Raw genomic sequence first — 15,145 nt, 5'->3', positions numbered from 1 at the left:
CATCTAGGTTGTTTCCAGGTTCTGGCTATTACAAACAATGCTGCCATGAACATAGTAGAGCATATACTTTTGTTGTATGATAAGGCCTCTCTTGGATATATTCCCAAGAGTGGTATTGCTGGGTCCATGGGTAGGTTGATCCCGAATTTCCTGAGAAACCTCCACACTGCTTTCCAGAGTGGTTTGTACAAGTTTGCATTCCCACCAGCAATGGATGAGTGTACCCCTTTCTCCACAACCTCTCCAGCAAAGGCTATCATTGGTGTTTTTGATTTTAGCCATTCTGACAGGTGTAAGATGGTATCTTAAAGTTGTCTTGATTTGTCAATTTCTTTTATAGATTTAGGCCTGTACAGATTTCTTTTATGTATTATTTTTTTGTATCTAGTATTTATCATGAAATTATAGAGTTTATTTGTTCATTTATGTCATCAAAATTGTAGATGTAGAGTTTGTTCTTAGTATTTCTTTTTTTGTTTGTTTTTGAAGCCAGGTTTCTCTGTGTAGCCTGGCTGTCCTAGAACTTGCTCTATAAGCCAGGCTGGCCTTGAACTCAGAAATCTGCCTGCCTCTGCCTTCTGAGTGCTGGGGTTAAAGGCGTGCACCACCATCATACTGGCCATATTTCTTGACACTTCCTTTTCTCCTCCTCCCTCTGCCTTCTTTTCTCTCTCTTTCTCCCATCTCCATCTTCCTCCCATGTCCCGTGTGTGTATGTGTGTGTGTGTGTGTGTGTGTGTGTGTGTGTGTTTCTCTTTGCCTCCCTGTCTTCTCCCCTTGGAGAGAGAGCATCCAGGCTTCTGGCCTGGATGTCACAGTTTAGACCGGACTGGCCTCAAACCTGTAGTGTTTCTCCTGCCTCTGTCCCCCAAGTGCTGGGATTGCAAGTGTGCACCACATGCCTTAGTTATTGATTTTTATATCCGTGGATCTGTGGTGATACTCCTCTTTCATTTCTGATAGTGATAATTTGTCTTCTCTGTGGTTAACTTAGGTGGAGGTTTGTTGATTTAATAATCTTTCAAAGAACCTTTTGGTTTCATGAGGTTTTTTTCTTATTGGTTTTCTGTTTTTAGATGTATTGATTTCTGTTCTAATTTTCATCATTTATTATCTCTTTTTCTAACTTTGGATTTCATTTGCTCTTTTTGTGTGTGTGTGTGTATGTATGTATGTATTTAGTGCTATATGCTTTGCCTTTTTATGAGTGCTGTCATATGTCTTACAAATTTTCATAATCTGTATTTTTATTAGTTTAAATTTTTTTCTCGAGATGGTGTCTTTGACTCATGTGTTACTTAGAAGTGTATTGCTTACTATCTCAAAATATTTTAGTATTTTTCACTTCTTTTTCGATTACTTATTTCTAGTTTAATTGGGTTGTGGGTTAAGACCAGATATTGTATGTTTTCTACGCTTCTAAATTTGTTAAGCTGTGTGTTGTGGGCCAGAATGCCAGTCTGTCTTGCTGTATCTTTTTTTTTTAATATTTATTTATTTATTTATTATGTATACAATATTCTGTCTCTGTGTGTCTGCAGACCAGAAGAGGGCAGCAGATCTCGTTACAGATGGTTGTGAGCCACCATGTGGTTGCCGGGAATTGAACTCATGACCTTTGGAAGAGCAGGCAATGCTCTTAACCTCTGAGCCATCTCTCCAGCCCCTTGCTGTATCTTCATAGGTAGTTCAGGTGGTTCAGTATTCTTGTGGTGCTGCCCGCAGCAGGCCATAGATGTCAGACGTATGCAGATAGTGTGGAGCTGTGGTGTCCAGCAGTGTCTGTGCTCTTCTGCCTTCTGGATCTCATGGGCCTGGATTCATGCATGTCTCTTTGCAGTCTTACTAGTTTAGGCTGATTAGACTCTTGTTCTTTCTTGTGCTACACACCTGCTTGTCCTTGAAAATTCCCTCGTTCTAATGTCCAGTGTGTCCAAAACTAGCGCAGCTGGGTTGGCTTCCCTTCCATTCGTGTCAGCCATCTTTGCCTAAGCTGTAAGTGGTGTTATAGTCAGGGTGGGTTTTCTGTATATAACATATCAAATTGCTCTTTTATGATTCAGTCTCATAATTTGTGTCTTTTTATTTTTAAAAAGAAAAAGAAATCAAACTATCTTTTGTCATTTAACATACCAATCCCAGTTTCCTTAGTGTAACATTTAGCTTCCCAGAAGTTCTCTGAAGCTAGTCATTTTGGTCATTATGGAAACTTCATTGCATACATCTGATTACCAATGGAGTTGGTGAGGGAAATCCACAAGATTTCCTCCTTAGATTCTTTAGCATTGCTTCCTCTGGGACCTCTCTGACTAGAGAGGAATTATAACTTATTCTCTGAGTTTCTCTAGCTTGCTTTGATAAAGTGTTTATGAATCAGTAAACATGAATGAAAACCAATATATATGTATGATAATACCACAGTGTTTTATGTAAATGACATGGTAACCACACTTCCCCCAAATCCTAGCAATAGTAGAAATAAAGAAAAAGGAAATGGAACCTGATCAAAGCACTCTTTTTTTAATGGAGAAAGGAAGAGAACAAGAAGAAACAGAGGAACTGCAAGACAAATAGTAAAGAGTTGACAAAGTGTCAATAGTAAATCCTTCCCTATCAATAATTTAATGCAGGCCTGGAGAAATTGGTCAACAGTAAAGAGGACTTTATTTCTCAGAGGACTTGATTTGATTTCATGTATCCATATGATAGCTCATTCCAGTTCAGGGAATCCAGTGCCTTTCTGATCTCTGCACATGTGCACATGGTGTATGTAAATAAACACTGGCAAAATACTCATACACATAAGATAAATCTTAAAATCATTGTAAAGGAATTCAACTCAGTAGATCACTTGAATTTCTCTTCCCTTTGTCCCCAGGTTTTAGTAGTTTACTTTGCTTCACAAGATAGAAGGGGGAGGGAAATGGGAGGCGGTGGTGGGGAGGAGGCAGAAATCTTTAATTAATAAATAAATAAATAAATAAATAACCAATTGACAGACCAATGCTGATGGTGTATTTTGGTGTGTGTAGGTTTTTGTTGTTGTTATTTTTAAGTTAGCGGCTTGTTATGTAGCTCTGACTTCCATGAACTATGTAGACAAGGCTAGCCTCTACCTCACAGAGATCTGACTGCCTTTACCTCCTGCTTGCTGATACTAACAGTGTGTGCTACCATGCCTGGCTTGACAGTTTCTTCTTAACTGATGTTGGTACTTTGTATTGTGTTTCTCTGCTAATACTGCACCACTCTTGGGCTTTGGTGGGGGTCATTTGTTACTACATTGCCAAACAGAATTTCCACAAGGAATGAGTTCATGTGGTTAAATTCTCTTTTGCTCCATGCACTCATCCCTCACACCCCACAGTGATTCTGTGGCCTGCTGACACTTCTAATATTTGTTTAGTGTAGGTTTTTTCCCCTTTGGTTATTTCATCTGCAAAGAAAATTTTGTTTTTATTGAGTTTGTGTGTGTTTTACTTTATTTTCTTGTCTTGCTGGGTTTTGGTATACTTACGGTAAAATGTTGAGTAGCGATAATAAGAGGGGAATGCTCTTTGGATTGGAGAGGGAGGGGGAGAGGAGTGGGGGGAGGGGAGAGGAGTGGGGGGAGGGAGAGGGAAATGGGAGGCTGGGAGGAGGCGGAAACTTTTTTTTTTCCTTTTCTCAATAAAAAAAAGAAAAAAGAAAAAAAGAGAGGGGAAGATCTTCACCCTAGTTTTGCAGTCTTGGGGTGAGGTCCTATGTTTCTCACTGATAAATATGCTGTTAACTCTAGTCTTTTTTGAAGATGTTCCTTTTCTTCCCCTTAGTTTGGTTGTTATTTGCTTGCTTTTGAGAATCCTCTGGCCCCAGCCTATCAAGAGCTGGGGTTACAGGTATACACTAATATGAACAGGTTGGAAAATATTTTATTTTATTTACTCATTATATGTGTATGAGTGTTTTGCCTGCACCTATATATGTGCACTATGTGTGTGCCTGGTACCTACAGAGGCCAGAAGAGGATATCAGATCCCCTGGAGTTATAGGCAGTTGAGAGCTGCCATGTGGGGCCAGGAAATAAAACCTAGGTTGTCTTCAAGAGCAATAACTGCTCTTAACCACTGAGCCCTCCCTCCAACTCCCTGGAAATATTCTTGTTTAGTCAAGTTTCTTACTTCTTCTTTGTTAAAATTTCTTATCATGAGTATTGCATATTGTCATTATAATTTTTATTTACTAAATGATCATATCTTTATTAATATTATTGAATATATTCATCAATTTTAAATGTTGATCTAGCTTTGCACACCAGGAGTAAATTTTGTTTTAAACTCATTATGTAGTAGCCTTATCTGCCTGTAGAATTCACTGTGTGGACCAGGATGACCTCGAACTCAGACTTTCAAGTGCTGGGACTAAAGGCACGTACCTCCATGCCCAAGAGAAATATTTTTTAATTCTCTTTTTTTAAATCAACATAATTTACATATGATATCAATATAGTATATGCAGATTTCAGACAAGACACATCTGTGCTATTTATACAGTGTTGCAAAGCTATGAAATCTCTTTTATGGAAAATAATTCACTTTACAGTCATACATGTTAATTATAGCTCATTGAATTCATTTGTTTTAATATATTGTAAAGCTCTTGGGAGTTGACAACTCCTAAATATGTTTGAGAAATGAGGAATTCAGTTTTGTTTAGTATGTTAAAATTATTTTTTAAGGCTTGTGAAACTTGTTGGAGTCTAGTGTGATATTTTGATGTGCAATTAAATCAAAAAGTCATAATCAAATTATTTGACATTATATCACCCCAAACATTTGTGTTGGGAGCATTAAAAATGTAACTATTTTATATAATAAATTATTGTCAACTATTCATGTGTAGCCATTTTCCTCTGCTTTGGAATATCAGAAGCTAGTCCTGTTATTTAACTTAATATATTTGTTCATACCTGGTAACCAACTGTCCTCTATTTGCCTACTCACTTAAAACTGCACAGAAAACAATTTTTAATTAATTTAATCATTATATTCAAAGGTTGCCAATACTGATTTAATTTGTATCAAACAACATTTAAAATTATAGATTTAAAATATGCTTTGAAGTAACAAATCATTCTAGATTATTTTTAACATGGATAGATGTTTGGAATTTACCTGTTGCCATTCAAAATTTTTATAAACCAAGAGTATTTGAGAAAACTTTGAAATGCAAACTTTTATATTCTGGCAATGAAGGAGGTTTTGGAAAAAATTTGAATTTGTATATTATCCTTTCTCTTAGCCTGATTCATTTTTGAATATTTAAAAAGAGGAAATAGCAAAGGTTGAATACCAAGCATAAATATTTGATTAGTGTTATAATATATGAGGAATGATATCCCTTTTCTTCTCTACAGTCCCAAAAGCTCCAGAGATAGATCCAGTAGAGTGTCTGGTGGCTGACAACTCTGTCACGGTAGCGTGGAGAATGCCTGAAGAAGACAGTAAGATTGACCATTTCATGATGGAATACAGGAAGACAAACTTCGATGGGCTTCCGCGTGTGAAGGACGAGCGATGCTGGGAAATGATTGATAACATCAAGGGTACTGAATATACGTTAGCAGGTATCCTGAATCTAATCCTTAGAAGATCAGTGTCGTAAAAAATATTTTATTTTAAATGATAAAAGTAAGTTCTATTATCCAAACTGATTTATATAGATATTTATTATATGAATTAATTTTTGTTAAAATAGCAGTAAAACTTTTAATTACTTATAATCTGCAACCTGCTAAATAGTGTATGTAAAGCAAATATAAAAGAATAATATAGAAACAGTATTTAGAATAATATAGAAACAAAGTAATCTATTTTTCTTTTTTTTAAGACAGACTCACTGTGTAGCCCTGGCTGGCCTATATCTCACTATGAACCAGGCCAATCTTGAACTCTGCCTCTTGAGCTAAGATTAGGGCCTGTGCCACCATGCCCAGCTAATCTTTAATTTTAATTTTTTTTTTTTTTACTAAGTGTTGGAATAAGGAGCGGCGGGGCTGCGTCCCCAACACCCCGGCCGCTTGGCTAGCTCATGCCCGAAATAACAACACACAAACTGTATTCACTTAAGAACTGCTTGGCCCATGAACTCTAGCCCTTACAGGCTAATTCTCGCACCTGGACTAGCCCATTTCTAATGATGTGTGTAAGCACCCCAAGGTGCGCTTACCGGGAAGAGTCTAGCCTCCGTCCATCCTGGTGTCTCTGCTCCAGAGAGCAGCTGTTGGGTCTCTCTGGGAGCAGAGCAGAGTCTGACCTCACTTCCTCTTCCGCCCAGCATCCTATTCTTTTTATTCCACCCACCTATGTTCTAAGCTATGAGGCCAAGCAGTTGGTTTATTATAATTAACCAATTACCTTCCTCCATCAACTAAGTAAAGAAACTTTATTGTACTCAAACCTCCACATTTCAGGGATGCTGTGAACCCCATTGTTTTCACTGCCACAGGATTGATTATCTCCATGTTATCACAGAATTGGGACTTAACTAAGGTTTCTTTCTGTGTTGGCTTTTTGAATGCTTCTTCAAAGGTATCTTAGTATATGAGGACTTCTGATGCTTTGAATGGCAGAATATTAGCTGGGCTCTTTGGTGCGTCCTGTGCAGAGTGGGCTACATTAGGAGCTGTCGTGTCGAGCACTAGCTCCTTCCCAGGGGCTGGTGTTGTGTACAGTAGACACCAAGTGCATACAGCACATGGCTAACAGCACACCTGCATGGTTGGGAGCAGCACCCAGCACAGCGCCACTTCTAACGAAGTCTGAGAGGGTGCTGTTTTAGTTAGCACTATGTTGAGACTGTTGGTAATTGTATAGTTTATTTATTTTGAAGAAGATTTAGGTAAGTCATTATTCTGATTTCCAGTCATTACCATCCATTTACTATAAGTCTATGCTCTTCTCAAGTAAAGAGCTTTCTGAGAAGTAAAATGTCTGCTTGATGATACACACTCACACATATGGGAAGGAATTCCTTACTTTTTATGACTAAAAACTTTCATTTTTTAGGCTTAAAATTTGATTCAAAGTATATGAATTTCAGAGTGCGAGCTTGCAACAAGGCTGTGGCTGGAGAGTATTCCGATCCAGTGACCCTAGAGACCAAAGGTAAGGCTGGCAGCCATTTGCACAGCAGACGAGAGAATTTGCCATCAGAAGTTATTTGAGACTTTGTCAGGGTCTTTTCATGTGTGGTTGGATTTCTTCCTACCACCTACCTCTGGCTTTTCCAATGTGGGAAATACAAGGCAGGAAAACAGGATTAGAGTAGTAGTGGTTTATAGTAGATTTTTCCCTTATAATTATGTTCTTGTGGGCAAAATAGACTGAGATGATAGTATTTTTTCAGAATTTCTTTCATTTATTTTTATTTATTTGGTTTCTTCTTAATTTTAAATTAGATTTCTATTTATTTTGTGTGCATATGTGGGGGGCATTGCATGCATGCACGTTGAAGGACAACTTGTAGGAGTCACTGTGTAGGTTTCAGGGATCGAGTTCAGGTCAGCAGTCTTGATAACTTGTGCCTTTACTTGCTAAGCCATCACACTGTCCTGAGGTGGTGATGTTATACTTGCCTCTGGGTGTTTAGTTCACAGTTTGGGTTAGAGTAAATATGTAAGCATTGCTGAAGTTGTCTGTAATTTTCAGAGAATTAATTATGAATCAGCAACAAGACATTCTCTCTATTTTTCCCAAATTTTCTTGCAGTTACTACCATTTATACAGTTTTTTAATATTTATATAGCATATGCACATATGTCATAATAATGAAAAATTAATCATTTGGTCATTAAGATCATTTTGAGAGATCACTGCTAGATATTACTGCTATCCATACTGCAAATGACGAGAGGAAAATTGAAATATGTATTTACCTCCGTCCCTAGAGCTGCTCTAGATGTTTATAGGAATCTGTTCTAGGTCCTAGGCATTCTTTATTGGAGGCTTCTAACCCAAGTTCTGTTCTCTCAGAGAAGTTTAGATTTATGAACGTCCCCTTTTGTAACACGGAAGAACGTTTAGGTATTTGCCAATTTGAAAGCCACTCTTCCAGAGCTCCCCCACTTGTGAGGTGATCACTGCCTGAGATGTCTTGCTGAATTAGACTCTACATTATAATCTGTATTGAAACTTGGAGCACCCACTGACTTCTAGTTTATTTATGATGCATTTGAGTAGATATGCATGCTAGAAATTTGCTATGATCTAGGTGATAATCATGTACCACAATAAAACTAAGTCCTTTAACTTGACCCCAGACCCTGTGCATGGTCGGCAAGTGCTTGGGCCTTCAAGGTCTGTAAGTTTTTGATGATACAAACTCAGTAATGTCTGTGGCATAAAGCCTAGGAAAATTCCCGGTTGAAGTAATATGATTTAGCTAATAATTTTACTTGAGAATTATACATAGCTTAGTGAAGAAATGTAATTGCTTTGAGTTATTTATTATTAAACTGAGATATTACTGTTTCTTAAAAAGATTTCTATATTTCAAAGCCTTGTAAAATTTCCAGGCAGATAGTCTTTTCTATGTGACTTGAGCTACTTCTGCCCATCGTCAGGAAAGAGTGAGTTACTGTAATTATGAACCCCAAGGAGCAGCAGATCTTTGGGTTGTTGGTGTTCCTTGTGAACAAACCTGGATCTAACTGTGACAAGCTGTAAATTTTATGAAAATTTAAGTTGGAAACTAGTAGGCTCTCCAACTTCAAACAATAGTGTCTGTGGTTTAGCTTTGTAGTATAAGACACAGGCTCTTACCTTCATGACAGCAAGTCTTTTCTCAACCCTCCTCTCTCTATTCTTTGCTTTTAGAGTATTGTCCATGTTATCGTAGAGAAAATGTATGACTTAAGAGAGGTCAGATAAAGTATTAGTGTCAGGAGAAAGAAAAAGACTAAACATGACTCATTTTTGGAACCCTGTGCCCTTGTGTTTGGATGGTGTGGCATTTGATTTGAATCACAAGTGGTTTGGGGTAGTGCCTTTTCCTGCCACCCAGTTGGCTCTTTACTGTATCATAGAAAATATTAAGGAATAGCCTAGGATTTTTCTTTCCGATGGCCTTGGGATTTTAGTAAGTTATAGGCAATTGATGGCCCCTCCATGGTAAAGCCCAGGTTTCTTTCTTTCAAAAATATAAATGCTGTTAACTGTATAAAAGAATACCTAACATACAGAATATAACTGTTTTCATACAGCAGTTGACTTTAGAAATGTCTCAGTGTATCTACCTAATAAAGAATTCTATCTTCTTTTTACTGAAAAGCTGCAATTACTCTTGTCTGTTTACTTCTGCATAGATGCAGCTTTTGAAAGTGGTTGACTTCCTTGTGTAGTGTGACATTTGTAGCTGTGCAGTCAGTAGATTTTTGTTCAGATGTGTCATAAGTGAAACAATGAACAATGGCTATGATGCGTGTTGGAATTGAATTGCTCTTGCCAGAATCAGGGATGAAAGGCTGCTCCATCCACTGGGTAATGATTGGGCTCTATGTGCTTTTCCTGTTTGGTGATCACAGGCTCATAAAAGGCCTCACCTAATTTCACCTAGTATCTGTCAGCAAAGGTGTGTTGTAAAGGATGTTTCTTTAATCTATAATTAATAAAAGTATGAACTTTTGGCAGGAGGTAGCAGAAGCAGATTAATGTGTAACTCTATACGTGATGCCTTCTAAGAGTTGGGAAATTGCACTACAAAGAGAGGAAACAGCATTGCACAGCTGGGAAATCACTTCTTTAATGATTTTTTCCCTCAGTTTTTAGGAAGGGAAGCTTTTTTCTCAGCAAGCACTTCCAAGGACTTTGAACAGAATATATAGTTCCCTAAAACATCAAGTAATCTAAAAAGCATAGGTTGTTTTATATTTCTTGTTTACCTTTTTCATTAAGTGATGCTTTCCCCCTTTACTCTGTCAATCAAGACATCTGTCATCTGGCTCAGTTCCTCTGCTTATGTCACATCATGGCCCCAGTATATCCATGTTTATCTCAGTTTAGCACTAATGAGAGTTTAGGTGTGAAATTGTTGATGCATTAAAGCTTCAGAGAGAATCCTTGTGCTGTCCGTACATTAAATCCCTTTCTTATACTCTGTTGCTTTTCCTTCCTCCATACTTGTACCAGTTCTCCCTTTCATTCAGTCAGAACAATCAGCTGAGAACCAATTGATAATTCTAATAACATGAGATCTTGATTACTGTGTGCCGACGGAGAGTTCTGTAGAAGCGGAGATAGCGTTGGCAGTGCAAGTGCACTGACTTGGTTAGTGTATAAGAAATGCAGAGAAAGCAATTGAAAATAGGTGGGAATTATAGACTACAACCTAAGCATTGAAAGGTTTTGTGTGAAGGTCAGGGATTGGAGGTTTTCTCTCTTTGTACAGAGTTGGCTCAGTGAAAAAGAAATAATATGGCAGGTGTGTTCCGGACAGTGGAGAAGTCTTACATTTGTTAAACATTGTCTTGGGCAGCTCTTAACTTCAGTTTAGATAACTCATCATCACATTTGAACTTGAAAGTTGAAGATTCCTGTGTAGAGTGGGATCCTACTGGAGGAAAAGGCCAAGAAAGTAAAATTAAAGGAAAAGAGAACAAGGGCAGGTAAGTCAGTCATTACACCTGTTCTGTGGACAGGCGCTTACGCATTGACTTGTCTCTGGCCATGACTGTTACTAAATTCTTACTGTATGGACAGGTGTTTGTATGTTGATTCTTAATTGACAATACCTCATAATTTCATTGTCTATTCTGCACAGTAATATGTTTATGATTATATTAGTAACTCAGAGGTGAAGAATATCAACTGTCAAAACTTGAATTTGTAATTAACATTTTTCATACCTTTTCCTTAATTTCTTTCATTATTGTGTCACATATTTTTATTTCAGCAATCTGTTTTTAATGTTTATAGGTGCACCGATTGAATTAGTTACAGAGAAGTTTCTTGACCTCTGTCTAGGCTTATAGGTCATCTGTTTTCCCTGAAAGAGAGCTGCACTAAATGACTTTGAGCATTTCTGTCCCAAGCCTGCTGCTGAAGAGCAGCCCACTGCACTCAAGGGCAGGCTTCAGGGGCTTTTGATTTTGTTATGTTTTCCTAGATGAATCGGAATATGGAAACCATAAGTTTTCAATGGTAAAGTTCTGTTCAGACTGATGGTTAATGTCTGTGAGTTGAACAGTGAATGAAAGCCCACTCATCAAGCATTCAGTTCTGTGGTTAGATGTTAAGTTTAAGTTGTAAAGTAGTGTCTTAACAGTTGCCTGTTTTTATCTGACAGTGTCCATGTTACTTCACTGAAGAAACACGCAAGGTGATGATCTGTTGTCTGTCTAGTTCTAGGACTTAGTATCTAGCTTGGCTGAATAATCTCTTTTAACCAATAAGCAGACGCCATTGCCGCAGCCTTCATGAGTTAAATCGCTGCTCTGTATAGACTGTCTCTACTGGTAGCTTGTGTTTGGATTTGCAACATTGTAGTACACTGCATTCTCTGAGTTACATTGGATATGATAACATGTGCTGTGCTTTAAAAAGACTATTCCTCATTTGATTTTTACCCTGCTTTTACTTATACTTGGCATCTTTCTTGTTTCACTATGTTCAGTAACATCATTGATTGCTTTTATGTGCATTTGGATTGTTCTGTAATTACTTAATTTCAAAAGTATCCAGTTAAAAAACAATGAACATCATTGATGAAATGATTAAGAGTGCAGAAACGGATCGTTGCAGGTTGCTCAAGTAAGAAGATGCTTATGTGAAGATATCGTGTATCTTTACCAGATGCCCACATGCACTCTCTTCTCAAAGTCGTCTCTGCCTTTTGGTTTATTGGTGAAAGTGATTGCATTTGTGTTTTAAAATGCTTTTGAATTTTATAGACTGAATAACATTTAATTTGGCAGCTTGGAAAATTGTAGACTGTATTTAGCATTTCACACTATTCTATCTTTCTCCTCTTAAGGGTATTATATATGTTGGCTGTTTGTGGAATGTTATATGAGTATCTCTTACCTGAAACCCTTGAGATTCAAAAGTATTTTAGATTTTGAAATATTTGTCTACATAAATGAGCTATCATAAGGTTAGGACCCAACTCTAAACTCAAAATTTGTTTCATGTGCATGTTAATTAAATGAAAGTAATTTGCCATGTTTTAGTGTACCATTGTTTTGACTGTTACTTGCTGCAGCTTACATATGGCATTGCCTTCTCATGGCATTGTATCAGTGCTAAGAGTTTTCAGCATTGAAATAGTTCAGATTTTTGGGTTAAGACTGCTAAAGATGTATACATTTATTTATCTTTTTCATAAATACTTGTTTGTTGTGGAATATATCATAGATATTATGGGATTTATTCACTGTCCTTGCTTTCAAAAAACTTATTGTAAGTCATATATATGATATATATATACATATATATATATATATACATACTTGAAACAATGATACAAGGTGATCACTGTGTGTAGTGATGGACTAAAAGAAAGAAAGATGTTCAGCTGCCATATGCTGTGCTGGTCAGTTAGAACTCTGTGCCAAACAGCTATAACAGATGAGGCTTGGCTGACTTGATATGATAGTGTAGGGAAGGTCTCAAAGAAAAGGGTGCCAACCCATCCTGTGTTCTGTTTTCCTCACTTGAATGGCACCCAGGGAAGGTCGGCTGAATTAACACAGGTGATAGGTGGAAGAGTTTGTCACTGGCAGAAAGCCCCAAGCAAAGGGCTGTGTTAGTTATGGAGTAGAGTGCTAAAGAAGTGGGAACAGTGACAAAATCTGGCTCCCCCGTACATACACTTTAAAACTGTGTCTTTGCCTGGGCTTTTTCCTCCATAAGAACAGGTCTCTAAATAAAGCTGAGTAGGCTAAGAAGACTGCTCGGTCTCTGGGTGTTGTTTTAGCTAAGGAATATGAGTCCCTCTAGACACTGCTGTGGGAACTGGGTGTTCTCCACACTTGGTATGAGCAGGGCTGCCCACTGTACTATCCGACACCAAGGCTCCCTACTCAAACCTCCTGGAAACCTGCCTGGTGTGGTCTTTGTAGTTCTCTGTGTTTGGAGTGAAATGTCACAAAAGGGTTTTCTTCAGGATCTAGAGCCTATAAAATTAGCACAGTGGGTTCTGAAAGACTTTTACTCAAGAAATAGTATTTAGACTGATTGTTCTAGAAGTGGAGGAGTATGTGGTGTTTCATCACGCAGCGAAGAGGAACAGGAAGAATGCAATAGACAAGTACAACCTAAAAATTAAAGAACACTTTGGCTGGCACATTTAGTTTTGCAGTACTCTAAGAGTGACAAGACTAAAAAGGCAGATTGGGACTAAAGCATGAGCCTACAAACCTGAATTGTTGATAGACAATATGAAAAATGGTTGTTTCAAAGTAGGGGAACCCATTCTGTTTATCTAACAGTAGTGAACAAGCTGAGTTGAGTGGCGAATCATATGAAAAGCTGGTAAAACAATTTGCTCTAGGGGTACTCAAAAGTGCTTAATCTAGTTAAGTTGCCAAAGTACCTTTAAGTTGGATAGAAAAGACTGTTTGGTATACAAGGTGATGGCTGTCGGCCTTGCAAGAATGTACTGCAGAGCTGGAGGCCGGGGGTACTAAAGTGGAAATATTTTCTTTGTTTAACCTAACTCCAAAGCTAACTGACACATCAGCAGTTATCTCTCGTTCTGTTTTCCATGCTGCCTTGTATTTCTTCACTACTGGTAAGTCACATTCATTTTCATTATGTTTCTCTGGTTCTTTAGATGAGCACTTATTATATTTTGAAGCCAGACTCAGTAAAATGTTTTTTTTTCCTTTTCCTTTTCTTTTTTTTCTACTGTTACTGTCCTCTAAATGTTTAGTACTGAACCTGTAAAATAGTTTCAGAATGAGTTTCTTCCCAGCAGAGAGTTGAAGAACCCACTGGTGGAGGAGTAAATGAACTTTGGGTAGTTTGGAAAGATGTCCTTGTTGATTCTGACTCCCTTGTGCCTTCTCAGTTCATCAGTCTATCTCAGTCTGTCTCAGTTTATGTTGTGCCTGCTCAATTTACCTTAACACTTTGTTATAAAAAAAATTCTAAGGCAGGCAGTGATGGCACACACCTTTAATCTTAGCACTCTGGAGGCAGAGGCAGGTGGATCTCTGAGTTCAAGGCTGGCCTGATCTATAGAGTGAGTTCTAGGACAAGCTCCAAAGCTACACACACACAAAAAACCCTGTCTTGAAAAACCGAAAAAAAAAAAAAAAAAACCCTAGTCAGGCGGTGGTGACACACACCTTTAATCCCAGCACTCAGGAGGCAGAGACAGACAGATCTCTGTGAGCACAAGGTCAACATGTCTGCAGATCTAGTTCCAGGACAGCTATGGGTGTTAACAGAGAAACCCTGTCTCGAAAAATCAAATAATAATAATAACAAAATTTGAAAGACCTTATTTTTTTCCAGTTTTAACACTGAAAGAGCATAGGTGGTCCTTCACCAATAATACCACATTTTAGTAAAGATACTGTATATCTCCTGTGTGCTGAGGACACAGTATGTGATTCCTGTTCACAGTTATTTTCCTTCCCTAACGTACTTCATTTACCATAGCAACCACATATTGAAGGCACCACATATTAGGTTGTATATGCATTGTCTTTTTATTGACATCTTTAGTCCATGTCTGTTGTTAAGGGAAACATTTACCTACTTACTTCTTCGGTGGCTCCTTGCCCTGCCCTCCTGTGTCGCTGTTATAATTTGAGTTTTAAGGGTTCTTCATATGGGCCTGGGGAATGCAGCTTAGTTGCAGAGTGCTTCTGTAACATGTGCACACACATCCCTGATCCCTCCCCTAGCATCAGAACAGGAAGAAAACAGACACTACCCAGTTGTTACAGTTGTGTCTACCTCATAGCATCCTGGCATGCTGCTTTTAATTCTTGCTATCTTTAATTATACATTCACTATAACTTCTTTTTTAATATTTATTTATTTATTATGTATACAATATTCTGTCTGTGTGTACGCCTGCAGGCCAGAAGAGGGCACCAGACCCCATTACAGATGGTTGTGAGCCACCATGTGGTTGCTGGGAATTGAACTCAGGACCT

General features: G+C 38.0%; 1 protein-coding gene across 2 annotated transcripts in view; it reads left to right on the top strand.

Annotated features, from left to right (window-relative positions):
• Nucleotides 1–15,145, top strand: part of Fsd1l (fibronectin type III and SPRY domain containing 1 like) — a 62,419-nt gene that overhangs the window by 31,870 nt on the left and 15,404 nt on the right. For both annotated transcript variants that reach the window (XM_050164813.1, XM_050164821.1), the window contains 3 exons: nt 5,396–5,605; nt 7,047–7,145; nt 10,513–10,642. In XM_050164813.1, the coding sequence (XP_050020770.1) occupies nt 5,396–5,605; nt 7,047–7,145; nt 10,513–10,642 (439 nt within the window). The remainder of the gene's footprint in view (nt 1–5,395; nt 5,606–7,046; nt 7,146–10,512; nt 10,643–15,145) is intronic.

Source organism: Alexandromys fortis, unplaced genomic scaffold (genome assembly GCF_014885135.2).
Source record: "Alexandromys fortis isolate MF-2015 unplaced genomic scaffold, M_Fortis_MF-2015_v1.1 scaffold_18, whole genome shotgun sequence".
In the NCBI taxonomy this organism is placed as follows: Eukaryota; Metazoa; Chordata; class Mammalia; order Rodentia; family Cricetidae; genus Alexandromys; species Alexandromys fortis.
Note: the sequence above shows the minus strand (reverse complement) of the source record. Positions and strands in the feature narration are given on the sequence as shown.